The sequence below is a fragment of the Haplochromis burtoni genome, unplaced genomic scaffold (genome assembly GCF_018398535.1).
Source record: "Haplochromis burtoni strain Fernald_Lab_line unplaced genomic scaffold, NCSU_Asbu1 Contig_65, whole genome shotgun sequence".
Lineage (NCBI taxonomy): Eukaryota > Metazoa > Chordata > Actinopteri > Cichliformes > Cichlidae > Haplochromis > Haplochromis burtoni.
This window is the reverse complement of record NW_024582426.1, coordinates 75,009-102,422: the sequence shown is the minus strand read 5'-3', so window position 1 is coordinate 102,422 and position 27,414 is coordinate 75,009. Positions and strand designations below refer to the sequence as shown.

The window sequence follows — 27,414 nt, the reverse complement described above, 5'->3', positions numbered from 1 at the left end:
TTCTTACTGCACAGCCACAGCTCTGCACTGTGACGAGAGAGCCACCTAGTGGCTTGGAAAGCTCCTAAAAAAAATAAGAACAACAACATGTAATCTATTTTGTGTCCTTTCAGATCGCCTGCTGAGTGCAGGTCATGACATCAGTGACGGAGGCCTTCTTACCTGCTTGCTAGAGATGGCGTTTGCAGGAAACCGTGGGATTGATGTTGAATTGACTTCACAAGGAGCTGGAGGTTAGAGCCTGAATGTGTTATTTCCCTTTCCTTACCAGTTAATTACACATACATAATGCAAAATAACTGTGTCTTTACAATCTTTTGCCACGTGCAGTCATGGAGCTGTTGTTCAGCGAGGAGCTGGGTTTGGTTCTGGAGGTTTCTCAGTCAGATTTAGAAACTGTGTGTCAAAGATACAGCGATGCAGGCGTCCAGTGCCTTCATATCGGCAGAACATGTGGCTTTGGACCAGAAGCCATGGTGAGATGTTAAACCTGGCACGGACTCGGGTCTTGTGTCTTTGTAAAGGATGACCGCTGTCTTTCATTGCACTTGTCTTCCAGATCAGGGTCCGTGTAGATGGAAAGGAGGTGCTGAGGGAGCTGCTGCCTGACCTCAGAGCAATGTGGGAGGACACGAGTTTCCAGCTGGAGCGTCTCCAAGCCAATGAGCTGTATATTAAACAGGAGGAGGAGGGGCTATCAAAGAGGACACAGCCATACTTTAAACTGACCTTTAACCCCTCTGAAATGCCCACCATCAGCCAACCTGGTATCAGTGACTTATTGTACTCCAGAATTGGAATTAATGGTTGTTTTTGTTATGAAGTCAAACACTCTTTGATTATTTAATTGTCTATAAACTATAATTTAGCATAACAGTTGTACATGCTGTCAGAGGGTGTATCCCCACTGGGGAAGTCCTCCAAGAACAACAAACCTTTGAAACATTTTATTCAGTTCGCTAGTGTTTCAAACTGCCAGCAGCAACACTGAACTGATGCAACAGCTAGCCGCTAACTGGTAATGCATTGTCATCCATTGTTGTTTTTCTTTATAAGTCTGTTTTATCTTACATATTTTCACTTTACATCATTTCCCAGTGACCAGTGATATGGAATGAAACCATATTTATTTAGTGCTTGGACAGCACCACTAAATTCTTAATCATTTAAATTCATCAGGTTTAGTCAGATATAATCATTTATTAATACTCTGTGATTTTTTTTTTATTATGCTTTTTTTGTATTTTAAACTGTTCTGCTCTTTTAGCACGTGTTGCTGTGGTCAGAGAGGAGGGCAGTAATGGAGATCGAGAGATGTCTGTCTCTCTGTACATGGCGGGCTTTGAGGTCATTAACAACAGCCTTATGAACCAGATATCTGCTCATCTAAATCTAAACTGTGTTGCATGTGTTCATTATTGAGCTTTGCAATGTAAATGTGTGTGTAGGTTTGGGATGTCACCATGCAGGACCTGTGCACTGGCTCAGTAACCCTGGACCCTTTCAAAGCAGTTGTCTTTGTTGGTGGTTTCAGCTATGCAGACGTCCTGGGATCAGCTAAAGGTAAATGGACTCGCATGCACTCAGACGTAAACCACTGTGAGGTGCATATTCTTTTTTTCCTGCGTAACAATATTACTTTTTCATAAAGGTTGGGCAGCTACTGTTGCCTACAACCCCAAAGCCAAGGCTGAATTTGATCGTTTCCGACAACGTGAGGATACAGTGAGTCTGGGCGTATGTAATGGCTGTCAGCTGCTCGCCTTGCTGGGCTGGGTGGGAGAGAGCGAGGAAGGAGTGGGTAAGAGGACATTGCAAAGAAATGTTTCTTGAAAATGTGATTGAAATAAAGCAACACAATACCTTAGTATTGAATTAAAACAGAATTGTTTAGAATAATTTTTAATCCTGATGTTTTTTTTCTTGGCTTTTTTATTCTCACCAGAATCTGAAGTGGTGCTGAGTCACAATAAGTCAGGCAGGTTTGAGTCGCGTTTTGTCAGCGTTGGGATCCAGGACTCTCCATCCATCTGGCTGAGAGGCATGGAGGGCTCAGCGCTGGGAGTCTGGGTTGCACATGGAGAAGGTAAAGTCAGATCAGCATGAGAGGTCTACTGCTAAGCAGGATTTGTAGTCAGGTTTAAACGAGCGAGCTTAGTATCATGACAGTGGGTCACAACTTACTGAACTAAATCACAGTGGTAACTTACGCTTAACTTAAACTCACCAGCAGTAAAAACGGTACCAACAAACCAGTTCTGTTCTATTGGAAAATGGTGTCTTAGAACAGCGGTCCCCAACCCCCTGGCCGTCTGAGAGTTGAGACTTAGGTGTGAAATTTGTGGTTTTCAGGGTTTTTATCCTAAAAACCATAAATAATAAACCATAAATCCTTTATCATTATTTTTTATTGTTTTTATCATTAACTTGGTTTCCCTGGGTCTTTTCCTGTGTGTCATGAATGACCCACATGTAAATAAGACTTCTATTATATGCACAATAAAGCAACGGTCCCCAAACCCCAGGCCGCGGACCGGTACCGGGCCACAAGAGTTGAGGCTCGGGTGTAAAATTCATGGTTTTCAGGATTCTTATAGTTTTTATCATTAACTCAGTTTCCCTGGGTCTTTTCCCATGTTTTATGAATAAATCTTCTTTTGTTGGTTTTTATTTTGTTGTATTTATCCGCGACACCTTAAAGGCCAGTCCGTGAAAATATTGTTGGACATAAACCGGTCTGTGGCGCAAAAAAGGTTGGGGACCGCTGTCTTAGAAGACACTAGAGTAGAGGTGGGGGAACTCTAGGCCTCAAGGGCCAGTGTCCTGCAGGTTTTAGCAGGTGTCCTTGATCCAGCACAGCTGATTTATATGGCTAAATTACATCCTCAACATGTCTTGAAGTTCTCCAGAGGCCTGGTAATAAACTAATCATTTGATTCATGTGTGTTGACCCAGGGTGATATTTAAAACCTGCAGAACACCGGCCCTTGAGGCCTGGAGTTCCCCACCCCTGCACTAGAGGATCCTATGGAGTTCAAATATTCAGAGATGATGATAGATCAGGAGTTGATCAACCAAACATGAACAAACTTGGCCACAGGGCATCCTAAGCCCAGGATGTTATCAGATCAGATATCATCATGTTGCCTACCAAACATCAAGGGGCTAAAATGATCCATATGTAGCATTTATTCTTACAACAGCTTGCAACTATGTTATGACTAGGGATGGGTACCGGTGACATAAACGGTAGTAACCAGACCGAAAAGCAGCGCACATTTCGGTGCTTTATTTCGGTGCTTTTTTTTTCTGCTCTGTGATACACTTTAGATTCTAGCCAATCATTTTACGTTTCCGAGGATAGTAGGCGGGTCCAGGTACGTACGTTCTTTTAGAGCAGAGCTACAGATTAAAAACACCCAAGGCAAAGCGGTCAAAAGTCTGGCTGTACTTCACAGCAAAATATGCAAACTCAGCAGCCTGCAACAAGTGCTTTAAGCTGATACTGTGATACTGTGCAAAGGAGGTAACACCTCAAATCCGATGAAACACCTGGCGACGCATAGCGTTTTTGAAAAGCCGAGAAATGCGCCGTATTTGATAGCTTGCTGCGAGACCTCACACCGTGCACATCTACTGCGGGTGGGTTACCTGTTATCGGACCCGGAGTTAGCAACATCCCCCAAAAACACGAAGAGGAGAGTCCTGGCCCCTAGCCCTGCCAGTGTAGCAGAAATGATGACGGAGGATGATGCAGCAGCAGCCGTTCTTCTCTGCGTGAGTAGCTTAATGTTGTTCGTGTGTAATTTACATTGAGTAGGCTAACCACGTTGGAAAACACAAACTTTGCCCATGCATGTAAGGTGAACTAGCAAACATCATCATATCTACATGCGGCTGTCTTCTTGTTTGATGGCAGGTACTCCCTTCACCCTGGCCAAAAAGGCTAAAATGACCAAAGAAAAAGTGGAAAACAGTTAAACATGAGAGGTTTTTGGACAAAGTTTGTGTTTTTTCCATTGATTAAGCACTGCTTCCAGCCAAGAGTCCCCTATAGCGGCAGAAAAGGCTAACATTGTTATCTTTTTACAAAAAAACAGCTGAACATGAGAGGTTTTTGGGCAAAGTTTGTGTTTTCCATTCTTTAAGCACCGGTTTGAGCACCGTTTAAGCACCGGCACCGTTTCAAAAGTACCGATTTGGCACCGGTATCGGATAAAACCTAAACGATACCCATCCCTGGTTATGACTGTTCAATTTTCAACAGGCATAAAATAGTATTTTGCATCAACAAGGTGATTATCAAGGAACTATTAGCTGGCAAACTTGGCATATCTTCTCATGATGCACTGTCTCTAAAAACTTTGCAGAAACTGTATAAGTACAAAAGACGATGTGGCAGGCTTAAAAGCTATCTGCAGGAAATGGATAGTAGCTGACATTCATGTCCTTAAGAAATAGGGGAGAAAGAAAAGCAAAAACCTGGCATAAGACCTGAGAGATGACATGTTTCTCTTCAGCTGATCTATCTGCTGTTCACTAAACCCTCATCAGAAATGGTCTCGGTGGAAGGTTGGCTGACGAGAAGTCGTTTTTGAGGGAGGGAAATGGAAGTGGGGGGGAAAAAGCTGAGGTATATCAGATTACACAAGAGCTGGACCGAAAATCTGTTGCATCTGCAAAACTCGTTGGAGGCTCTGTCGTGGTTCGGCCCTGCTTTTCAGCCATGGTGTTGGGATCTTGTCAGAATGTATGGAATATAGAAAAGTATGCACTAAAAGTGGTCATAGCCAAAATGTTCTAGCTTTATATATTTCCATTAAAATTTTGCACACGTCAATAAATCACTCAGCTATTTATCATTTTTCTAGCAGAATGTACAGAAATGATGAGCCCCCCTCTTTAAACTTGCATAACATCAAAGATTAATCTGGTTGCCTAACAAGTCAGTGGGTCCGTATGCTCTGTAATCAGCACCTGTGTTTTGTATTGATTTTTCCCCCAACCTTTTTCTTTCCCGTAGGTCTTGTGCAATTCCGTAGCTCTCGGGCTCTGGACCTGATTATTTCTGGTGGACTAGCCCCCCTCCGTTACCTTGACGACCAGGGTCATCCCACTGAAGAGTACCCTCTCAACCCTAACGGCTCACCGCAGGGTATCGCAGGACTCTGCTCCAGGGATGGCAGACACCTGGCCATGATGCCCCACCCGGAGCGCTGCACCCTGAGCTGGCAGTGGCCCTGGGCCCCAAGGGACTTCAGACCTTCTCTCACACCTTCACCCTGGCTGCGTATGTTCAAGAACGCAGCTTCTTGGTGCAGCAATCAAGAGTGATATTCCTCCATTAACATGTTTCTAGTGCTGTCAAAGTAGGGTGTCAACTAAAACTGCCATGTCTGTTTACGTTTTGTTGCCCAGCTTTTTACTTACTGGGGTACGCTGGTGTTTATGCATTATTACTGCCTGTTATACTTTATTGACTTATGGATTAAACATGAATTTCATAGGTTTAATCTGCATATTGTACAAAACTGCAGGTCTGCTGTTATTAGTGTTGGTCTGCTGAAACATCCACTACTGAACTTGCTAACAATAAATGATTTAATTCCTGGAAAAACGTGGTGTTGTGTGACATGATAAAGAACGGCTATATAAATCAATAAATATTGTTTATTTAAACGATAAAAACTTAAATTTATACAATGTCAAGTATTTACATGGATGTCAATAATACAGTACTGACGTGACACATGTTCTGTAGCTTACTGGAACAACACGTTTGTGTACACTGGTACAGATTTTTTTTTTAAAGGGAAAACAAAGACAAGTCAAACACTTAAGGACTCAAGAAAGGTTAAGGATTTGTAACCACATCTGAACCTACAAATTGCATAACATCATATTTTTAGTTAGTTTAGCATGAACTCTGTAAACAGTTCACAAAAACACCTGGAATCTGAATCTACATTTAGGGAGGCTCAGACAACCTCTAACACCTTGACTGTTGCATGCTGTGCAGTTGTCAATATTCTTCTAACCACTAATCCAGCCAGAGGGAAGAAATTCAATAAAAGTCCATGTCTAACAGCTTGTGCTGCCACGCTCCAGCTGCTCATGCTCTCTAAAGTGAATCTCCCATCACTCCCTGTGAGGTTGTAGCATTTCCAGGTTGTCCTCTCTCTGGTGTTATTTGCTGGTTGATATTGATAACACAGATAAGGAGCAGGATGACCACCACCAGGTCGTCCAGGAGACCTAGCAGTCCACAGAGAGAGGGGTCTGTTTCTAGGGTACTCGATGAAGACACTGCATCCAGAGCAGGGGAGGAGATGGACATCACGGTCCCCACGCAGCACAGGGCAACCCTGAACAGAAACAGCCACACGAGTCCTCCCATGGTGCCCAGGCCACGAACCAGTAACTGCAGAAGCAGGGGTGTGTCACAGAGGTAGTCCGTTACCTGGAGGGGTGAGTATGCAGGAGGACATCAGACAACCAGATACCAAACATTTCAAGTTGGCGCAATCAAAAATGATCCACAAGATTTTTGACTGAGCACTTCGACATGGGTCAGGGGTATTCTGCTGATTTCCTGATGCTGCATTTATTATATTTGTGTCTCTCTTAAAAGCAAGAAATAAATTATTCTAAATGTATAGTCAAAAGTAGTTCCAGTTCTTAAGCATGAACGCTACAGGATATGTTTTCAAAGAAAAAAAACACAAAGAAGATCACGTGGCTTCTAGGTGTGTCATTGTGAGCTGTTGAGCTCATACCTCCTTTGTCTATCACTGTTGGTTAAACAGGACAATAACTGCTAGGTTGCATAAGAGGTATTCCCTTTTCTAACTCTTCGAGGAAATAATGAAAGAATTCTTTTCTTCCCTTTCAGATGCCCTGATAGATACCACGGCTTATGATATCTTAGAATAATAATAATAATAAAAGTATTCTTGGCTCTTTGATGGGTGAGTTTGCTGTTGGGGAGTAGCAGTACAATATTGTTACTGATGTTTTAACAGAGTACTGACCCTGCGTGGAGCTCCAGAATAACGTTTGTTGTAGGCTGTGATTTCATCGAGAACTTCTTTTGACTGCTGGTCTGATCGGGTCTCGCTGAACAGGTGGCAGAGCACGCTGACCTGCAAGATTGCAAGCATTTTTATTTCACGTCCACGCTCGTAACACATTTATGATGTACAGTAAAGGAACTAGGAGAATAACGCACCTTCTGTCTGCAAAGAGGACAACTGATTGCATCTAACCATGACCCATGCCTCCAATAGGTGATAAGACAGGGAGCTGCAGAATCAAACACAACTATTTATTTAACTCGTCATTTAATCTATAATAGATAGTATCAAGGTTGGATGAGTGCATTCATGCCATAAATGTTACTCAAAAGCTACAGATATGAACATCTAATTGACCATCTCAGATATGCCCGAAGAAATTCCAGGAGAAACACTTCCTAATAGGAATTTGCAGAATTATCCAGAATTTCAGGTTCTCAGTTCTACTGTTTAGGTTTTTTTTGTTTTTTTTAAAGCAATAAGTTTATGCACAGTCATGGTTCTGGGTCATAACTCTGCATAAACTGGCTTTTGTTGTTATTCTTAAGCAATCTTTGGCTGCCACATATAAATATGAGATATTTTTTAAAATTCATATTGGAAACATGAGAGATCACCATCCCAAGTTTTGGATATTCTTCAAAGAATATTATGCGCCTTGAATATGAGAAGCTGTGAACAAAATATCAGTCCTCTACCTGCAAAAATGTGGTGTCTTTAGGTCTCCAAATCTGCTGGTAGAGATTGGACATAATATTTCAGGGATTTCAACAACAGTCATTATATGCTATCCACTCTTGAGACTCTATATTCATAGTGCCATGTTACCAGATATTTACACCAGAAAACTGAAGGATCTAGCTCAAGTTATTTAAAAAAGACAATCCCTAAATGACAGAACCTGAAATGTATTCCCCATTGAGAAGTCAACCTTTCTCCTGGATTCTTTTTTTCAGGCAAATCTAAGGTAGAATGACCCTGTAGCAAAAATTACAAGAGCCCTTCTCAAAAGCAGATTTGTAAAGACCTGAACATTTTTACATGGTTAGCCTAATATATGGATATGAGCTCTGTTTTTTTATTCTATGTATTATATACCTCTCAAGTCAACTCATAGCGCAACTCTCCTTAATGCTCCAAGTGTAGATTATGAATTTGGGTTAATGATGTTGAGGATTTTGCTTTCCTAGTAGCAGGCATAAAACCTCCATCTCGCATCATCTGTGAACACATACCTTACTGTGTTTGGTCGTTTGCTGCTCTATCTACAAGTGTAATGGGTGGACCGTGGCAAACGTTAATTATTAAAAGCCAAACAGATGGGCCAAACAGATGGGCCTGAAACAGCTACAGCACACTACTTCTACACTGATCAGTGAATAAATCGCATAAACTAAGACACGAAGTGTGAGCCCTAATCACAGATGATTGACCGAATGGGTGTGTGCATAAAATAATTAGAGTCTGAGAAGATTTTGGTCAGTTTGTGTAAATGTGTGCAGGATCTCGTACCGCAGAACAAATGGCCGCAGTTCGTCTGGACTGGGAATCTGGCCGTCTGCAGGCAGACTGGGCAGTGCCAGTCTCGTCTATTCGAAGACTGACATGCCTGCATGGATTCCTAAAAACAGGAGAGACGAGGAGACATAGAAGAGAAGACATAAGTGAAAAGTAGGAAGAAAAAAAAAGGACAATGACAGAAGAATCGATAAGCGTTTTCTATTCCTATTCCTGGTGTTCATGGATTTCAAGTGAAATAATCTTTGAAAAGCTTATACCGATGTAACGGTGAAACACAGAACACAACACAACAGAAAACTTTTGATTTGAGTCATGCAAGCAGTGACAACTTCCTCCACCAGACTGTGCCCCCAATAAAAGCAATAAATTACCTTTTTTATAACCCAGGAAGTGTCTTATAAATAATGTTTTCCCAGTTTCCGTGTAGGAGAAACTGTTTTAATGTAACTCTTTAAGTTAAAGCATGAGATTCACCCAAGTGCTTCAGAGATAGGGACAAAGAGAAGTGTAACCCCCACTGAAAACAAGGAAATATAATAAGCCCCTGCATGACATGAGCTTTACTGTGAGTGTATGCGTTTGTGTGAACCACTCACCTTTAGGCAGCTCATATACATTGATGTTGACTGATCAGGTGTGCACAGCAAATACGTGGATTATCCTACAGGCGACCCTGACTCAGTGGAACTTCAGTCTGATCTGAAACATGACATGACATAGCAACATAGATAAACACACCTGTAATGCTAGTTTATCTAAATAATGATTTAATTATTGATGTGTGAGATAAAGAGAACAGAAGCTCAGCTCTTCTCTGTTTGCGGATTACGGCTACTGATGCTCCGACTTCAGCGTTCAGACTGCTAATTTAAATGGTTTGTAAATCTTAGCCTGCACTAACAGGTGAAATATTTTTTTCAGATGGAAAGATGAAACTGTTAATAACAATATGCTCAAATCAAAGAAGGCTGCAGGTTTATAACAGATTTCATTTGTCAAATAACTTCAGTATCAATTTATGGCTTAGATCACCTAATGGGCTTAACATTAGGTCTGGTCTTTCATACAAATCAAGAAATCTGTAAGAAACACACTCAACAAATTCCCCCAAACCTTCTCTAACAATTTGGTAAAGCACAAAATCATATTTCTATTACAGAAAACATTGGAAAAAAAGACTCACCTGGACTTAAATCTGTTGCACGGGTGTATAGAGGTTAGGCAGATAGATAATCAGTGTCTTCTAGAAGGAAGTGAAGTGCTGCCCAACAGCATCACTGAACAAAATAAATTGAAGCTCCCTGTTAATGATCAACTACATTTTCCAATATCAGCTGGCCTGTGAGTCTTTCTACTTAAAGGGGACAGCATTGTCAGATCAATACATTGGTGCTTTGTACAAAACTCACTTACTTCCCTTTAAAATAGGCAGCTGTCAACCTTTAGTCTCAAAATAAATACAAAAAAACGAGAAAAAAAATCAACATATTTGTTCCTTCAGTCTGGCCAGAGGTAACCGGTTTGGGTCGCATGACCAGATCAAAGCCAGAAAAGATTCCTCCTACGCTTTGTTTAAGTAGGTTATATTTGAACTTGCCAATAATTTACCCAGAGTTTACTTAGCCAAAACCTTGTCCATGCAATGCTTTTTTATATTACTACACCAAGGGTACTTCAACTGATCCTTTGATCCAAATCCAAGTTGCAATGTGAAAGTAAGAAATGTCTAAATCGGTGGATAGTAAAACCATTAAAAACAGAGTACTACATGAACATAGCATTGACTTACTGTGGCAAATATTTGTGGCAAAGCAACCTGTCTGGTAGTGCCAAATGTTGTGACAGCCATCACGTACTTTTCCAAGGCAGCTATTGCAGAAATATCTTGTCAAATATTTGCCCTGGCACTTCACCATACCTTAAACGCTAAAAAAGGGAAGTTCATGTGGATCAAATCCTCTAAAAATAGCCACTATAGGGTCAAGGTCTGAGTGGCAGAAATCAGGAGATAAATGAGGTCCTCATCCAAAGAGAGTTTAATGGGTAAAGTCCAGAGTCAGTTCAAGCACGTACTATTTTATGAGTGTGTCAAATTTTAGCTTTGATTTGTGATCATTAGGTTGTTTGCTGAGTGATGTAACAATCCCTTTATAATAGGTGCTCTTTAAGATTTGTTTGTAATTTTCCATGGTGTGGCTTGGGAAAGCATGTGACACAGAGAAGATTTCATATCAACTAGACACAACCTCATGTGAGGCATAAAATAAATGGGTAACTTGAGAAATTTATTGCCTTCATGGGAAATGATTTACTCGCAGAGAGTAGCTGACATGCTGCCAGGGTTTTAATGGCTCTCTGGGAACAGTGCAGATTACAGAAAATACTTGTATAGCCAATAAAACGTGTCCTAGGGATTATCATTCCAACGGTATTTATCTTAAAGCTCTGCTAAGAAAATTTGCTGTGCAGGATTTTTAATTTGTTGGGTGTGATAATAAAATATTTTAAAGCAGAGAAGCCAAACATGATATAAACTGCAGTGAATAGATGTTGGCTGAGCAAGCTTGAGCCACATTTATGTTTGGGCCACTATCTCTTGCTCAGTATCACTTTTTACATGGTTTTGGTTGTGGCTTGTTTCAAGCAGCAAATAGTTTGAAATATTTACCTTTGCCTGCAAATCTGATTGTTTTTTTGGGAATTCGATACTGTCTGGTTTCTCCTTAAGTTATCATATCAGTGTATAAAGACTTTAGTCACGATGCTGTAGCCTCGAGCAGGGTTTTTACTACTTAACTGTTAACTGCAGGTGAAATGACGACCTCATTTGGGGGAAATGGATACTGTAACCTTTATAGAACACAATAAATAATACTAAATTAGCCACGCTCCATTTTCTTCTAATAACTTTTTGTTTCCCTGTTCCCTAATATCGGTGGGCAAAGAAAACGACTGAGCGGACAAAAAATGTGTTTATTTTGTGCAGATAAGTGAGGCGTACAGGAATTTCAAATCAAGCTGTCTGATTGGCCAGAGTGTGGAGTCACAGCCGTCAATCATCCCCGATCTTAATACCGATTGGTTTCTGCTTAGATACCCTCTCACTTCGCAACAACCCAACCTGTAAGCAAGAAGAAGAAGCTACGCTATTCGCGTACATCTTACGCAAACTTAAGTCAGACAGGTCTTCACTCGTCTTCAAAATACGTATCTGACGTTAGATAGCCACCTTTGGCAGCAGGTGAGGTCAAATGCTGAGGGACAGAGCGGAAGAGCTTTTTTGCCGACAGGTGGAGGAAGAAATATTTTAGCTTTAAGCTAAAAGGCAACAAATGGACAAAAACAAGACGGAGCTGGTCGAAAGCCTCATAATATGGGTGAGTCTATTTGTGAATGTGTCGCCGAAACCGCGGAAGGGATTTAAGTCACCTGTTCGTAGCTGGTGGGGGTGTGAACGAAAGAAACTAGAGAGAAAATGAAGGAAATCTGACAATTTGTTCGGACGGTGTAATGGCAGAATAAGGTCGTTATTAGAGAGATTAGCTTCTTGTGCAGCTGTTGTTCGTCTCTGTGACCCCATAGGTAGGAAATGTAGCTGGGGGCGGGGGGTCCTGCAGTCTGCTGAATGTAAAGTTAACACCTAGCAGGTGCAAAGATAACAATCCTCTAGTTCATGTGGCTTGGCAAGACTCGGGCTGCTAATCCAATTAACCAAGGGGGTATTTGCGGAATGTCGCGGTTTGGATTTTTGCTAATGTTATGTAACTGCTTAAATGTAGCAAACAGCAGCAAGTAATAAGGCACTTTGCGCTCACAGAGAGCAAACAGTTTTGCTGCCTGTCTTGTGGTTAGTAATAGGATAAGCGCTGAGTTAATGAGATCTCGTCCAGGATCCACGATTGCTGTGTCTGTCAGTAAGCCACTTTGTTGAACCCGTAACTTTGAACAGCAGTGTCACTAAGTAACGGGTCAACTTACCCAATGCCAAAAACAAGAAAATGTGTAAAGGTGTCCCATGAAGGGAGTAAAACTTCCTATAAACTCTTCAAAACCGTGCTTGGTGGTCTTTAAATTTTATCGTGGCTATAGCTGCACTGTTCTTGCGGAAGGATATTGATATTAGACTGTGAGAATTAACCGTACACCGTGGCTGCTGCTTGAATTATTTACATCATCATGTAAGCAAGAAAGCCTTTTTCTTTACTTGGGTCTGCGGTGGTTTCTTTGCCACTGTTGTCCTGTGTGTCCCTGTACATCCTGCCCTAAACATTTATCATTTCTTCTATGTCCTAGTGCTGCTCGATTATGGGAAACGTTATACTTGGAATTGTTTTAGTCAATATTGAGGTTTTTTTTTTTAACTCAGTGGTTTGACTTTGGAAACATTTTGCAAATGTAGAAAAGTAAAAAACACTGCTATAAATGAGACAAACAAGACTAAAGAAGAACACAAATGAAACGGTGCAAAGTGATGATGTGTCTTATTCTGTCCTCTCATCTTTCCTTATTCTCTGTAGGGGTTTTGAAACAACTACAGTGCAGTGAAAACTATTTGCCACCCTTCTGATTTATTTATTTATTTATTTTTTGGTTGTTTGTTTTTTTTGTCCCATGATGTTTCAGATCATCACATTTTAATATTAGACAATGATAAGCCCAGTAAAAACAAAGATGCAGTTTTAAATGATGATTTCATTTAAGGGAAAAAAGTTTTCAAACCTACTTGGCTTATCTATGTTGAAAAAGAAATCCTCCCCCCTTCCTTTTAAATCATAATTAACTGTGATTAACCAATTTTTTTTGGAAGCCTGAGTTTAATTTCACTGTTAAATCACAAAAGCACTTAGAACCTGTCTGACAAGGTGAAACAGGCTAAAAGGTCTCAAAAGGTAGCAGCGAACCACAGTGAGACCCATTAATCACAAATGGAGACAACTTGGAACAGTAGTGAACAGTGGTAAGCCTACCAAAATTATCATCAATAATCCATTAATGACTCATCATGAAGGTCACAAAAGAACCAGGAACCTGGAGGACTGCATGTTTCCCTTGCATCAGTCAAGGCTGATCTTTGCAATTAAGAAGGAAATTGAGCAAAAATGCCATCCATGGAGGTTCCAAGGAGAAAACCACTGCTGACCAAAAAGGAAACAAAGGCTTGTCTCACATGTCCAAGACTTTTGGAGAAATATACTGTGGAGTGACAAGACACATTGAGCCTTTTCAAATGTTTGCATCCCATTACATCTGGCATAAAACTATCATACCATTTCAAAAACAGTACATCAAGTCGACAGTCAAACGTGGTGGTGGTAGTGTGATGGTTGCTTTGTTGCTTCAGGACCTGGACAACTTGATGGTGACATAAATTCTGCTCCGACAATTAGTTTGTGGCTGAATTCAAACAATTCTGCAAAGAACATTAGGCCAAAATTCCTCCACAGCAGCTGTTCCCAAAGTTAAGAGTGCTGCGGCCCATTTAAAAATGAAAGATTCCAGAGGGGCCTGCCATCATTAAATCTGTACTCTTTACAAAATATGAAACAGTGCTCAATTTCCATGAAAATTTTATAAAAAAAAAAAAAAAAAGTGGCTATAAATTGCTAATGCTACCCAGTCATATATGGAAAGTATGAAGGCCAACGTTTGACCCACTTGCCACTGCAGCACAAACTTCAATAATAATAAATTTAGGTCAGAGTAATGTTCTGTTACCAGTTTTAAATCACCTTTTTATATAAATAAATACATTTATATAAACATGTTACTGTACATACTTGAGTGAGTAATTTCACACTGAATTTCTGTTATTACTGTGGCCCACCAGGGGGCCCTGGCCCACACTTTAAGAATCACTGCTGCACAGCAGCCGAGACACTCATTGTCACTTAACACAAACACTTGCAGTTCTTGCTGCTAAGTGTGGCGCAACTAGTTATTAGGTTTAAGGGGCAATTACTTTTCAGGTATGTCCAGGTATGTTTAAATAGCTTTGTTCTGTTATTTTTTTTATTTTTTTTTAAAAAAATCATAATTTAAAGGGTTCTTTCTATAATAATATTTGTTTGATCTAAAACAGGTAAAATCTTCTTTGCAAATATGCAAAGAAGTAAAAAATAGAAAGGGGGCAAATACTTCACAGCACTGTATGGCATCTCAGAATCTTTGTAATGTTGTAGTTAAAGTCTTTAAACTATATTTGCTGGTGCACTACTACATTATTCCCTTGGTTTATCAGTCATCATAATATTATTTTGTTTTCTGCCTCTCAGCTGCAAACTTTCAACACTCCTGCACCCTGCCAAACAGTGGAGGAGCTGACCACTGGAGCAGCAATGTCACAGGCTCTGCATCAGATGTGAGAGCACATGCTTTATTTATTTCCAGCCAGTAATTCATGTCACACATGCTCCTGCCTACTCCACGTTAGGTCAAACGTGCACTGCTGGAACAGTTGGGATAATGTGCTTGCATTTTTTTTTGCTCTCATGCCCTCATTAGTTCCTCTACTATAGAGAGAAAGGGTACTTATGCTTTAAAGTGCACACAAACAAAAAGAAAACTACTGATCTTATCTTATTACATTTCTGGCCAGCACCACATTGTAGTCATTGACAATGACCCCTCACAGCAAGAACATTTTGGGTACAAAGTAGAGCTGCTTAATTATGGCAACAATCTTAATCTTGATCACAATTATGATGAGGACTATTTATCACAAAAAAATTAACTTAAAATGAAGTGCATTTGTTAAACGTTTTAGTTTAACAGAGAGAACAGAGAAAGTGCCCCACTGTAAAGGAAAGGCAAAGTGAAAGCACCATTTCAAACACTTGTTGGAGGTTTTAATTGTAAGTGAATATCAATTTCAGTTATAGCAGTTACAGTTTGCACAGTTATAGCTTTGTGTGATATTTCTGAGAGCGAGAATGGAGTTTGCATGCTCTCACCTATCACATGTCAGATATTTCCAATAAGATAATATCTTACTCATATAATACACAATCAGTGGGTTAGTTTAGAATTCAAACATTTTCTCCTATTACAGAAACAATTTTGCCACTTTTGCCTGACAGAGTTGTTCTAAAAGTCAAAAGTGTCTCTTCTATGGAAACCCATTTTCACCTAATTAAATTTTTTTCTGGCTCTTCCCCATGTACAACCCACAGCTGAATAAAAGAACTTGCCTGTTGTATCTTATCTAATGCTGGCAGTTGTAGAAATTAAACAGCTTGAGTAGAAAAGGTTGTAGCATTTATTTCAGAAATTTCATGCACATAACATGGATATCTAACAAAGAATGTGAACTGTACACTACTAAACAAGGACTCTTGAGTAGACTAAGTCTTATCATCTCTGTGCTTCAGAGACCCTGCATGGTTCACTGATGGATGGCTCAGTCGTATCAAAACGGATGTTGAAGACAACTGGAGATTAAAGGTACAAAGTACTACCATGCCCCATGTTTGCTTTTTGTTCACTTTGGGTTTTTCTTTTAAATGTTTATTCTTTTTCTAATTTGCTGAACCCTTTGTGTGCTAAATCCTTTGTTTGCTCCACACCTGCCAAACTGTCCTTGACACTGATCTCCAAGCTGCTCCAGGGGTTCTGCTTAAGCGTGCACTCTGACTCTGCGCTCTGACTCTTCTGGTGAAAGTGTGCATGTATGTTTGTCCAAATATGTCAGCTGTAAAGTGTAAGGATGAAGAAAAAAAAAAAGCCATTTTCTCTACATTGATTTGGTTGTGATGCTTTCCCTGCTGCTGCCTTGTCCTCTTCCCTGAATGCTTTTTTTCATGGACACATCCTTTATTGCAGCGGTCCCCAACCTTTTTTGCACCACGGACCAGTTTATGTCCGACAATATTTTCACAGACTGGCCTTTAAGGTGTCTCGGATAAATACAACAAAATAAAACCAGCACCGGTACCAACAAAAGAAGATTTATTCAGAACACATGGGAAAAGACCCAGGAAACAGAGTTAATGATAAAAACTAAAAATCCTGAAAACCAAGAATTTTACACCCGAGCCTCAACTCTCGTGGCCCGGTACCGGTCCGTGGCCTGGGGTTTGGGGATCGTTGCTTTATTGTGCATATAATAGAAGTCTTATTTACATGTGGGTCATTCATCTCAAATCTTTTGCCTGAACATTTCAGATTTCTTTTAAAATGTTATGGTCCAAAAATAAAAAATTCTTGTCATTTTCTTGATCAGTCCAGCATGAAAGTTGAATGTAAATAAGATTTTCTTAATATTTGTGAATAAGAATTTCATGTTAAATAGTATTCTTCTTGTTTTATTCATTTTTTTTTTTTTTGAATTATTGTTAAATACAACTCTATACTCTTCAGAAATTATCGTCTGCAATGTGCCTTTTTTTTTTAATTGTCGTGTCATAAAATATGGGACTTTACAGAAATGTTTCCTTTTTTCATATTTTAACTGGCAAATATGCAAACATTTTTTATTTATGTGTCTCAAATTACTCATTCATTTTTATAGAGTGGCCAGTGAAAATTCTTTGGCTTTTTTAGGCTCAAAATAGTTTTTGAGATATATTCAAGTTCAAAAATTGCCTCAGATTTCAATGTGCAAAAATAAGGCTTTACAGTAGATGGACAGGCCTTTTTAAAAAAAAAATAAAAGGATATTTATAGATAATTATCTACAAGTATTTTCTACATGACCTCAAGGTTGACTGCAATTGCTATATAATTTTATTTTTTAAACCATAAGATTTTCAGGCAAATCAGAGGTGGCTGAGCAGAAATTTGATGATGAGCGATTAAATTTGGTCTTAAGCGTTATCATTAACATTAACTTAATCTACTATGCAACTCAAAATATCTGCCATGAAAAAGGACATTTTCAAATGTGTGATTGAAAAGTTTCTCTCTTTTTCTTTTGGTCTGCATGAACGTATATTGTTTTCCATTGTTGTTTGTTCATTTTGATCGATATAAAACAAATATGAGAATATTTTATATCTTTCCTCAGATGAACAACCTGAAAAAGATACTTCAGATGGTGGTTGACTATTATAATGAGGTATGGAGTATGTAATCTTTGTTTATGCAGAGATGTGAAGTCATTGGTAGAGTCGACTACAGAATCTGAAAACCTATAAACAGTTGTTTACGGCTTTTCTACATCTTAGAGAAAAGCTTTAGTGAAAAGTTAATGTGCAGCTTTTATTTTCTGTGCATCTTCAGGTCTTATCCCAGGAAATTTCAGATTTTCCCTTGCCAGATGTGTCACTGGTGGCAGAGCATTCAGACCCCACTGAACTGGGGAGACTTCTGCAGCTTATACTGGGCTGTGCAGTCAGATGTGAGCGCAAACAGGGTATGTTGCTGCTTGTGTGTTACACATAATCTCTACACTCATGTAAGACCCAATTAAAGACATTTTGGATGAGCAAAATGTAAAAAAAAAATAAATAAAAATGCTGTAACATGTCACTTACAAAGACGGAGTTTATGAGATTAGAAACCAGTGAGGACAGGTGCTGCATTTAGTAGTTTGACAAAATATTACAATGGTGTGTACGTTTGTGTGATTTAATCTCCCTCATTATATCACCAGAATACATTCAGATCATCATGACCTTGGAGGAGTCTGTGCAGCATGTTGTCATGACAGCCATCCAGGAGGTCAGCCTGTTTTAATACAACATTACTTGCTCTGACAAATTAGCTGTATTAAGGATACTCAGAAACAGCTTTGCTGAGCATTTCTGCCATTTTAAATAACAGTAACTGTTTCAGCAGCAGCAGCAATAGTGTATGAAGGAGGTTCGAGTATTTGCTTGCATATGCTGAAATAGGTTGAGGCTTTGCAGCTTTTTCAGTTAGTGTATGTAATAAACTCTGCTCCATTTTCCTCTTCAGCTCATGAGTAAAGAGACCAAGACCCCATTTGGAGCAGAGCTGTCCGGGGATTTGGAACAGCAGGTTAGTATTATTATTATATCCCACTCATTCTGAAAGAAAGTGTGTTGTTAAATGCATTTGTAATGCCCATTTGGTGCGATATGGTGGATATGAATGCATCGGGGGGCAAATCGGGGTTCAGTATCTTGCTCAAGAATACTGTGACATGTGGACCGGAGCAGACTAGGATTGAGCCACCTACCTTCCGATTGGTAGACGATCTGATCTGCCACCTGAGTGACAGCCGCTCCTCTATTTCTTTGCGGTTAAAATGTTCCTTTAGAGCCGCTTGCAACCTCAGCGTTTGGCTCATAGATATTACTTGCACACATACTGACCTCATAATTTAAAACTTTAGTTGTATTTAATAATATGTTTTTTCTAACATGCATAAAGTCTAAAGTAGTTCAGCTTACTCTAATTTGCTTGTGCTAAGTCAAGCAAAGGACCTGTGTATGTAATTTAAATTGTTGGCTTGTTCAGCTTGTCAGTTTATTGACTTGTTCTTGGAGCGTTACTGTACCGTGCAAACTGCACAAGTCAGTAATGTAACTTTTGTCAGGCAGTTGGCATCGCAGCTGCTGATAATATTGCCATTTCAAAGGAGTCCACCCAACTTATTTCTGTAACTTGAGCCTTTATTTTCCTTGACGTGTTTGCGGAAGAACATTGTCACTGTGCAGAGACTACCACAGCTCAAGTACTGACATGAACTGCACATGTAGCGCTGGAGATCTGCATCTTCAATGGGAAAATGAATCAGGGAACATTGATGGTTTTGTATTGATTTTATGAGTAATGTATTTTATGCTTAGTTCTTGAACTTAGCTTTTTTTTTTTTTTTTTTTTTTTTTAGAAAAACTTAGCCATTTAATATTTGCTTTTTCTGAACCATGAGAGAATCACATCAGTGTCTCTCTTCGATAATTTAACTTCTAAATCCTCATGTGTCCAGCTGAAAAAAGCTCTTGAGGACCTCGCTGCACTTCAGACAGAGAAGGAAGCGCTAACCCAGCGATGTCAAGAGCTGGACCTACAGGTGAGTGCAGACCTGTTACACACAGCCAAGGTGAATTTCTGTTGAGAAATATTCTTGAATCTGATTGACTAGCGCTCTTTTGCCTTACTTTGCTGATATTCAGGTCTCTATGTCTCCACACATACATGTCTATGTACAGTATAAACAGGAATTGTGTAATGCTTTGCTCCATTGTGTGGAGCTGCTGTGGCAGAATGACCATGAGCTTAGAGTCTGGGCTCAGCTTGTCCTACCGTGGCATTCAGCCCATGCTCTGCCACTGCTACAAGGCCTCATTCATCACTGAACAGGCAGACTAATTTTAGCATAGGGACTGATCAACTGTTCAACTGGACTCTCGACAGATTGATTTGTTCTGTTTCCAGTCTTGCTCTTCTCTGATCGTAGCGAGGTAAGTATAACATGGTTGTCTGTCCCGCGCAACTAAACTCAACTAAACGAGCTGCTTAAATATTTGTACTCTAACTCTGCTAACAGACGGTTCAGTTGGGATTCTGTTTGACACAGGGCACGCAATGCTTATTTAATAATTTTTACTGTTTTTCCAGTAATTAACCTAAAGACTTTGCCATATTCTTTTGAGAAAAGCAGCATTACATTATTTTGTAATGTATATGGGTCTTTTGTACTGATGTGCTGTGTTACTAATTATGTGTTGTTTTAAAGATTCAAACTATCAAAATAAATGGCTTTAAGTTAGCCTACAACAGGCCATACAGAGTTACTAAATAATTTTATTTTACATGGTTTTGTTTGGTGGTAGTAGATAAATTGAAAGTGCATTTTGTAAATATTTTACACGCACAGTAAGAGGTTTTGACATCTTATATTGGTAGTAGGCTCCTTATCATTTACCCTTGCGTTTGGAAATGCTGTTGTCATCGAGGACGCCTGTTGCCATGGGTGTATAGTCTGCAGCATCCTGCCGAAAGGTTGCATCAGTCAAAGAAACATGCACATGAAGGTCAGAATCAAAGGTCTACTAGCAGAACTCTGCACTATAACAAGATCACTGAAATTATTCTGTGCTTGACCTGTGATTTTTAGTCATGTGCCTGATTGGTATTCATAATAAGAAGAATAATAGTGAACATATATCTCAACTTTAGTTGTAGACAAGTTGTAAGGACGTTATGGGATAGGAATTTAAACAGTCATATGTTATTCTCAAACTAATGTTTCATAAACTGGGAACCAGCTTTGAGGTACTGGTGAGTGAGAATGAAAACTAACCATGCATTAACATGTTTGCTTAAAGTGCACTTTGTCTGTGCTCTGCTTTCAGCATGGATTAACTGCACTGTTTGCTTTAACAGCTGGGAAAGTAAATTCTCATGGCAGTGGTGTATCTTTTGATGCGATGATGTTGTGACATTTTACTTTGCATGAAATAAATGAAGATATTTCATGTCATATTTTCCCCCCCAATGAAACCAGTTCAACTTTAAAACTACTTGTGGGAATGGCTCGCTCACCTTACTTTCCCTGCACAGGTGGCTGTTCTTCAAGAGGAACGGAACAGCTTATTGGCTGAGAATGACGTCCTAACAGACCGAGCTAATCAGCTGGACACATTTGATGACCCAAGCACGCCGTCGGGAAGAAAACACAGTCAGTTACAGCAACAGCTAGAAACACTGCAGGAGGAGAACTTCAGGTTTGTCCTTTCCTCTTGAAATGGCTGATGAGCCTCCCTATGGTGAAAACAAAACAATGATGTGTTATGCATTTTCTAGGCTGGAGGCTGCTAAGGATGACTATCGGATCCACTGTGAGGAGCTGGAGAAGCAGCTGATAGAAGTTCAGCACCGAAATGATGAGCTCACCAGCTTGGCAGAAGAATCGCGAGCTCTCAAAGATGAACTGGATGTGCTGAGGTTTGTGTCTGTAATACAACAGATTCATTAAAGTATTAAATTGTTTAGAGGTAAGATCATACAAATTCAGTAAAATAAAAATGCATTTCAGGCTCAGGATTAGAAATTATTGCATCAGTTGGATAACTTAAATTGGTTTGGAGAAAAAGTTAGCGAGGCAAGGCTGAGATTATTTGGACATATGTAGAGGAGGGTTAGTGCTTACAATGAAAAAACGATGTTGAATATGGAGTTGCTAGGTGAAGGGAAAAGTGGATGACCACAAAAAAGATTCATGGATATAGCGACGGAACACACACAGAAGGTTGGTGTGAAGCAAGATGATGCTAGGGATACGCTCAGATGGAGACACATGATCTGTTGTGGTGACTTCTAAAGGGAGTAATCGAAGGACCGTTTACAAGCAGCCACTTTCTGTTGCTTCCTGCTGCGAAACTAGTAGAGGCAGTAAGGCCACACCCTTCAATGAGTGAAACTGGCTGATGTTTGCGTTTCTGACCTTAACAATAAGGGGTGTCATTTTGCTGGCATGAAATCGGCGTAACACCGGTACAGATTATCTCGTTCCAGTAAATGACTAATTCTTAATCGATAATGTTACAGGAAGTGAAACGATGAGATTTTGAATTTCTTTTGTAAGAGTGTCCTGAGACTAGATAATCAGCAGGTTTTTGAAACTAGAGCTCTTTGATCTCTCACGCAAGCACTGGGAGATCCTTTAAGTTCAACACAAAAGGTGCTTACCTTGGATCAAAACGTTCTACCTTGGCGTTATTTCTGAAGACGCTCTTGTTCACGGTTATAATGGAGACTCAAATGTGTGGCGACGATATTTTGTAGTCCTTCATATTCTTGCGTAGGAAAATGTTTGTTTTACGCTATTTAATATGTAACTAATTAAAGAGGTAGTTTTAAAGTATGCAGTGATCTTAATATCTGTATTAAAATGTTGCTTATTCCAGGCACAGTAAATTGAGATATGTGCTGCAGTACTGTACATTTCAGTTTTCCCATGTGCTGTATAGGAACTGCTCAGATCGGGTGGTGATGCTGGAGGCTTCGGTGGAAACGTACAAGCGCAAGCTGGAGAATCTGGGTGATTTAAAGAGGCAGATGAAACTGTTGGAGGAAAACAACATGACTTACATGCAAAACACAGTCAGTCTGGAGGAAGAGCTGCGCAAGGCCAACGCTGCCCGTGCACAGCTCGAGACATACAAGAGACAGGTAAATGACATGCAAAAGCACAGCTCGAAATTTCATCCAAAATCCACACAAATTATAAATCTCACAATATAATCATTTGTTTGTAATAATAACATTTATTGGCATTTTATGAGCAATAATGTGTCTGGTGGTGGATGAGTTTATATTATTACATTTTCATTTATTTAGGTCCAGGAGCTACACAGGAAGTTGTCTGAGGAGACGAGGCGAGCAGACAACCTGGCGTTTGAGATGAAGAAGTTGGAGGAGAAGCATGAAACTGCAACGAAAGAAAAAGAGGTTTAACAGCATTTTTTTTTAGTTAGCAATAATAAAGTAATAATTTTCTTCTAGCTGTGATAAAACTCCTAACATTGTTAAAAAATGTCTTCACCACCACAAGAGGATCATCATTGAGCGAGATTCTCTGAAGGAAATCAATGAGGAGCTTCGATGCACTCAAGCTCAGCAGCACCAACTCTCCCAAGCAGGTATCCTATAGGAAAGGTCATACCTGACATTAGTTATTGTGGTGTTGCTATGGTAATCTGAAATTTGCATGCTTATTTCATATAGGCATGCTTCCCTCTAGCAGCCCCAGTCATGATAACCTGGCTGCTGAGTTGATGCCCGTTGAGTACAGGTAGTATCTTACTGCTGTTGCTGCACTTAATAAGATTTCTACTTTTCCCACCAAACTGATGTGTGTGACTTATGTGTGTGTAATTGTTCAGAGATAAGTTCATCCGGCTGCAGCATGAGAATAAGATGTTGAGAGTGCAGCAGGAAGAATATGAGCGTGAGAAGATCGCTTCTCTGCAGGCCCAGCTGGAGGAAGCACACAAGACTCGCAGTGAACTGGACACTGAAAACAGGTTTCTGTCAAGCACTGATAGATGTGATGGAAGCTGTTCTCTCCATACATTTAGTTTGATGTATTTTCATCATTTATCAAATGTATTTGATCTGGATGTTAACCTTTCATTCCTCTACATTCTGGTTAATCTTCAGATTGAGCCGAGAACGGGTCGGTGAGCTGCAGCAGCAGGTTGAGGACCTTCAAAAGGCTTTGCAGAGCCAGGCATCCAAGCCTGATGATGTAAGTTTGCCCAAATGGGCTGGCGTTAGTACAGAGAAAATGCAGAGTTAATGTTAGCCTGGTATATTTGATACTGGCAAGGAATTACAAAAGAAAATCACTTTATATAAGGTAGGTAGACTGGTATTGGTAGAGAAAGATGTATGCACTGTAATTACAGCCATTTGTATACAATCACATAGCTGGTTTACAGCAAGATGCAAACCTCTGGTTAAATTTAAGAACATGAAGGCCAAATTAACTTTTCCAGAAAACACCTTAAAGTGCCAGCACAGTTCTTTCAATCACGCCTTGATTGTTAGTTTTTACTTTAGAGTGAGTGTGTCAGGGGAAATCCTTTTATTTATTTTTGCCATCCAGAATGAAATTCCTTTACCACATTTAATCTTGTACTTCTATTTTCTCATTTTCAGTCAAACCTGAAGCGGAAACTTGACGCACACATGTAAGTGCAGCTGGTCTGAGCTTTGACAAATAACTGAGGGGTGCAAAATGAATTTCTATGTTTTCCAGTAGAGGGAGGTAAAGAAGCAGCATTTTTCTTCCCCTTCCCCTTCAGGGTCCAACTGAACGAGGCCCAGGATGAAATCATGAAGAAGAAAGAGCTGCTGGAGGACCTTCAGCCTGACAACACTCAAACCTGTAAGTTGCACGTTTGCGTCATCATCAACACTAGACACAAAGTGATGGCTTAGTTATAAGTGTTGCTATTTTATTTGAAAGCTCTGAAGGTGGATGAGCTGATGGCTGCTCTTAAGAAGAAGGATGATGACATGAGAGCCATGGAGGAGAGATACAAGATGTATTTGGAGAAAGCTCGCAGTGTGGGTAATATTATTCATGTTTCGTTACTTTGAGTATTGTCTGTGTTAGTATTTCATTTCCTTTGTTCCTACTGTAGGTTATCCGAGCATTGGACCCTAAGCTGAATCCTGCTACTGCTGAGATCCAGGCTCTGAGGAACCAGGTTGCAGACCGAGACAAGCAGATTCTCAGCTTGGAAGTAAATCTGCATTTTAATCTTGTTCAAACTGAAGTTATATGTTTACTACATTTTTCCCTAAACTGAGTCAGTTTGCAGAGAAGAAACAGGTGTATCAGAATATACAGATATCAACAACAGTGTGAGAAAATTTATGTAAGCCATAAATTTCCAGGTTTTTGAATATGGCAGTCTCTAGCTTTTCCATTATAAAGTTCCAGTAATGTTTTCCCTTCTTGCATTTCCGAAACCAGTAAATAAGATTACCTCCCGTTGCCTCACTTTTAGGGCAAAGATCTGAAATTGGTTCATTTATCCTGTGGGGGTCTTTCTGGTGTGAAAGAAGTGATGTGGAAAAGCTTTTGATTGCTATATGAAAACATTACTGCTTACTGCTTGTTTTAAGTTGAAGGGTTGTTTATTTCATTTTATTTTATGTTTTCATTTAAACGGATTGACATTTTTTGGTTATTTGTCTCATAGCGTCAGTGTGAGCAGGCAAAGCTGAGAGAGTATGAGGAAAAACTGATTGTCACGGCGTGGTATAACAAGGTAAAGTAAAATGGTACATTGCCTGCAAGATGGTCAGTTACATATTTACCTACTGCCTCTTCTTCACTCAGTGTCTTCTTTCTGTACTCAGAGTCTGAACTTTCAGAAGCTGGCCATCGAATCACGTCTCGGGGGCCGCACTGCCTCCATGCTGTCCCCCGGTCAGTCCTTTCTGACACAGCAACGGCAAATCTCAAATGCCCCCCGCCGGGCACTTTCAATCAGCGTGCCTGCCACTACCTCCAAGTAGACTGTGTCACAGAGCCAAATGTCTCCCTTTATTCAGCTAAGGAAAAATCTATAAGCATCACTCCCTCCCATAAGTGACCTTAAACACATCTGCTCTCAAGACAGGGAGGGGTCAATGAAATGCTGATTGGGATCAGCGAGCATCGGCTCATCCAATAGGTCACCCACCTGATGATATTTATGCTCTCCTACTGTACATTGAACCTGGATAGAAAGTTAACTTACTGTTAACTCAAGCAGTGCACAATTCACCAACTCTAGAGTAGACTAGAACACATTTCTACCCTGTCTTTGCTTTGCTGTGCAGCTAAATACTTGTTATAATCAGCTCATTTATCTCCTGTCAGGACTAAGAGAAACATAACTGACTGCTTAACAATATTTAATATAGAGTTTGAGCCCACTCGTTTTAACGAATGTGATATTAATGAACACTAAAGCCGAGAACTTGTAACTTTAGACGATTGTTGAAATACGTCCAAGTTGAACAGTCAAAGTATGCAGTGATGGTGACACGGTCATCAAACAGCAGCATCTGATGAAAAACACAAAGAAACTTTGGAAAATCAGTTCTGTGTCTGGTGCTGGCCACCAACTGCTTTTATGCTTCAGCCACTTAAAGATTTTTACTAAAATGGAAAAAAGCTCATCGTGTAAAGCTGTGAAAATCCTAAACCGTTTAAAGTAAATCAAGAATATTTTTCTATATTCCCAGGGAGTGATGTGATCACAGTAAAAACTGCTGGGCCTTCTTGAATCATATTTAGCAGTGACTATCCAAGACTGTAGTCTCTAAATTTGTACAACTGTAATGTAAACATGATTTTAACACCAGCCTTTGATCCAAATGTCAGAATCAGGTTGAACATTTATATAATACCTTCAAATTGTAACTTGAATTTTTTTTTCTTACTCTAATCAGGTTGTATCGTGAACATATATTCAGGCTCTTTAGTGTCAGCAGAGGTTAACAGCACTATAGAGGAACAGAATTTGTCTTTCAGGTTGTTGGTTTCTGGCTGCCTGTTGTTACACCTTCTAGTTAAACTGCACTAGTTTCACAACACATAATTAGATTCTATTATAATTTTGTGTAGGAGTATCTAATATTGCTTTGATTTTTCTTTTGAGTGAATGAAGATTATAGATTTCTGATGTTAAAGCAGTGACTCCTAAAACTAGGTGGTATCAAGTGTAGCACAGCACAGAGAACTGTGAGTAAATGGATTAAAAAAAGTGTAGGGGAAAGGCATTATAAACTTTCTGGGTTGTAAGCAGTTCAAATTTTAATGCTTTTGGATTTCTTGTGAATAAATGCATTTTGTTTTTCTAAACATGTATATTGTATTCTTTTATGACTCGGGTGTACAGCTCTATCCTCATTATCCACTCAAACCAAAGGTTTCAGATGATGTGGTCGGTGTGTGCAAATCATTGCTGTGAGCCAAAAGTTCAGGCTCCAGAATAATTCAAATTCGCATTTTCATACTGTATTTTTCACCCTGCTGTTGTGTGTGGATGATGCTAGATCATTCACCTGTAGCTCAGATACACTCAGATAAAATGGTCCCAAATACTTACTGTTCAAGCCTGTTGTTTGTGAATTTCAGGTCTTACTGAACACTAGTCCAACCAAGGGCTGATATCAAAGAAATTGCAACAGTCTTCTTTGTTTGCTACACTTTGATAAATAGAAGATTTCTTGGCAAGATTGTATAATTCAGCAAGCCTTTGCATAAACCTGGGAGTGTTCCGGTACATGTAGTTTGAGTCATTTTACTCTGTACTCAGTGGTCCCCAACCTTTTTTGCTCCACGGACTGGTTTATGCCCGACAATATTTTCACGGACCGGCCTTTAAGGTCCATCCATTCGCTTCCG

General features: G+C 39.8%; 3 protein-coding genes across 3 annotated transcripts in view; 2 read left to right on the top strand and 1 right to left on the bottom strand.

Annotated features, from left to right (window-relative positions):
* Positions 1–5,636, top strand: part of pfas (phosphoribosylformylglycinamidine synthase) — a 16,643-nt gene extending 11,007 nt beyond the window's left edge. The window contains exons 21-28 of the mRNA XM_014333846.2: positions 114–233; positions 331–476; positions 560–767; positions 1,268–1,347; positions 1,449–1,563; positions 1,652–1,801; positions 1,946–2,086; positions 5,024–5,636. Of these exons, the coding sequence (XP_014189332.1) occupies positions 114–233; positions 331–476; positions 560–767; positions 1,268–1,347; positions 1,449–1,563; positions 1,652–1,801; positions 1,946–2,086; positions 5,024–5,334 (1,271 nt within the window). The 3' untranslated portion in view covers positions 5,335–5,636. The remainder of the gene's footprint in view (positions 1–113; positions 234–330; positions 477–559; positions 768–1,267; positions 1,348–1,448; positions 1,564–1,651; positions 1,802–1,945; positions 2,087–5,023) is intronic.
* Positions 5,637–5,652: 16 nt separating this feature from the next.
* On the bottom strand, positions 5,653–9,918 carry LOC102296056 (E3 ubiquitin-protein ligase RNF170). Its single transcript, XM_005923196.3, has 6 exons — positions 9,778–9,918; positions 9,191–9,293; positions 8,586–8,694; positions 7,229–7,302; positions 7,032–7,142; positions 5,653–6,460 (listed from the first exon to the last, which is right to left on the bottom strand). Exons 2-6 carry the CDS (start codon positions 9,209–9,211, stop codon positions 6,122–6,124), a joined length of 654 nt encoding a protein of 217 aa, XP_005923258.1. The 5' UTR covers positions 9,212–9,293; positions 9,778–9,918; the 3' UTR covers positions 5,653–6,121.
* Positions 9,919–11,705: 1,787 nt separating this feature from the next.
* hook1 (hook microtubule-tethering protein 1) lies at positions 11,706–26,868 on the top strand. The gene is made up of 22 exons (XM_005923194.2): positions 11,706–11,971; positions 14,867–14,952; positions 15,962–16,034; positions 17,596–17,646; positions 17,811–17,943; positions 18,184–18,251; positions 18,489–18,551; positions 19,486–19,569; positions 21,063–21,226; positions 21,306–21,446; positions 22,472–22,673; positions 22,842–22,952; positions 23,056–23,143; positions 23,229–23,295; positions 23,387–23,527; positions 23,664–23,751; positions 24,165–24,196; positions 24,311–24,393; positions 24,475–24,575; positions 24,653–24,754; positions 25,217–25,285; positions 25,377–26,868. Exons 1-22 carry the CDS (start codon positions 11,927–11,929, stop codon positions 25,533–25,535), a joined length of 2,151 nt encoding a protein of 716 aa, XP_005923256.1. The 5' UTR covers positions 11,706–11,926; the 3' UTR covers positions 25,536–26,868.
* The last annotated feature ends 546 nt before the right edge of the window (positions 26,869–27,414 follow it).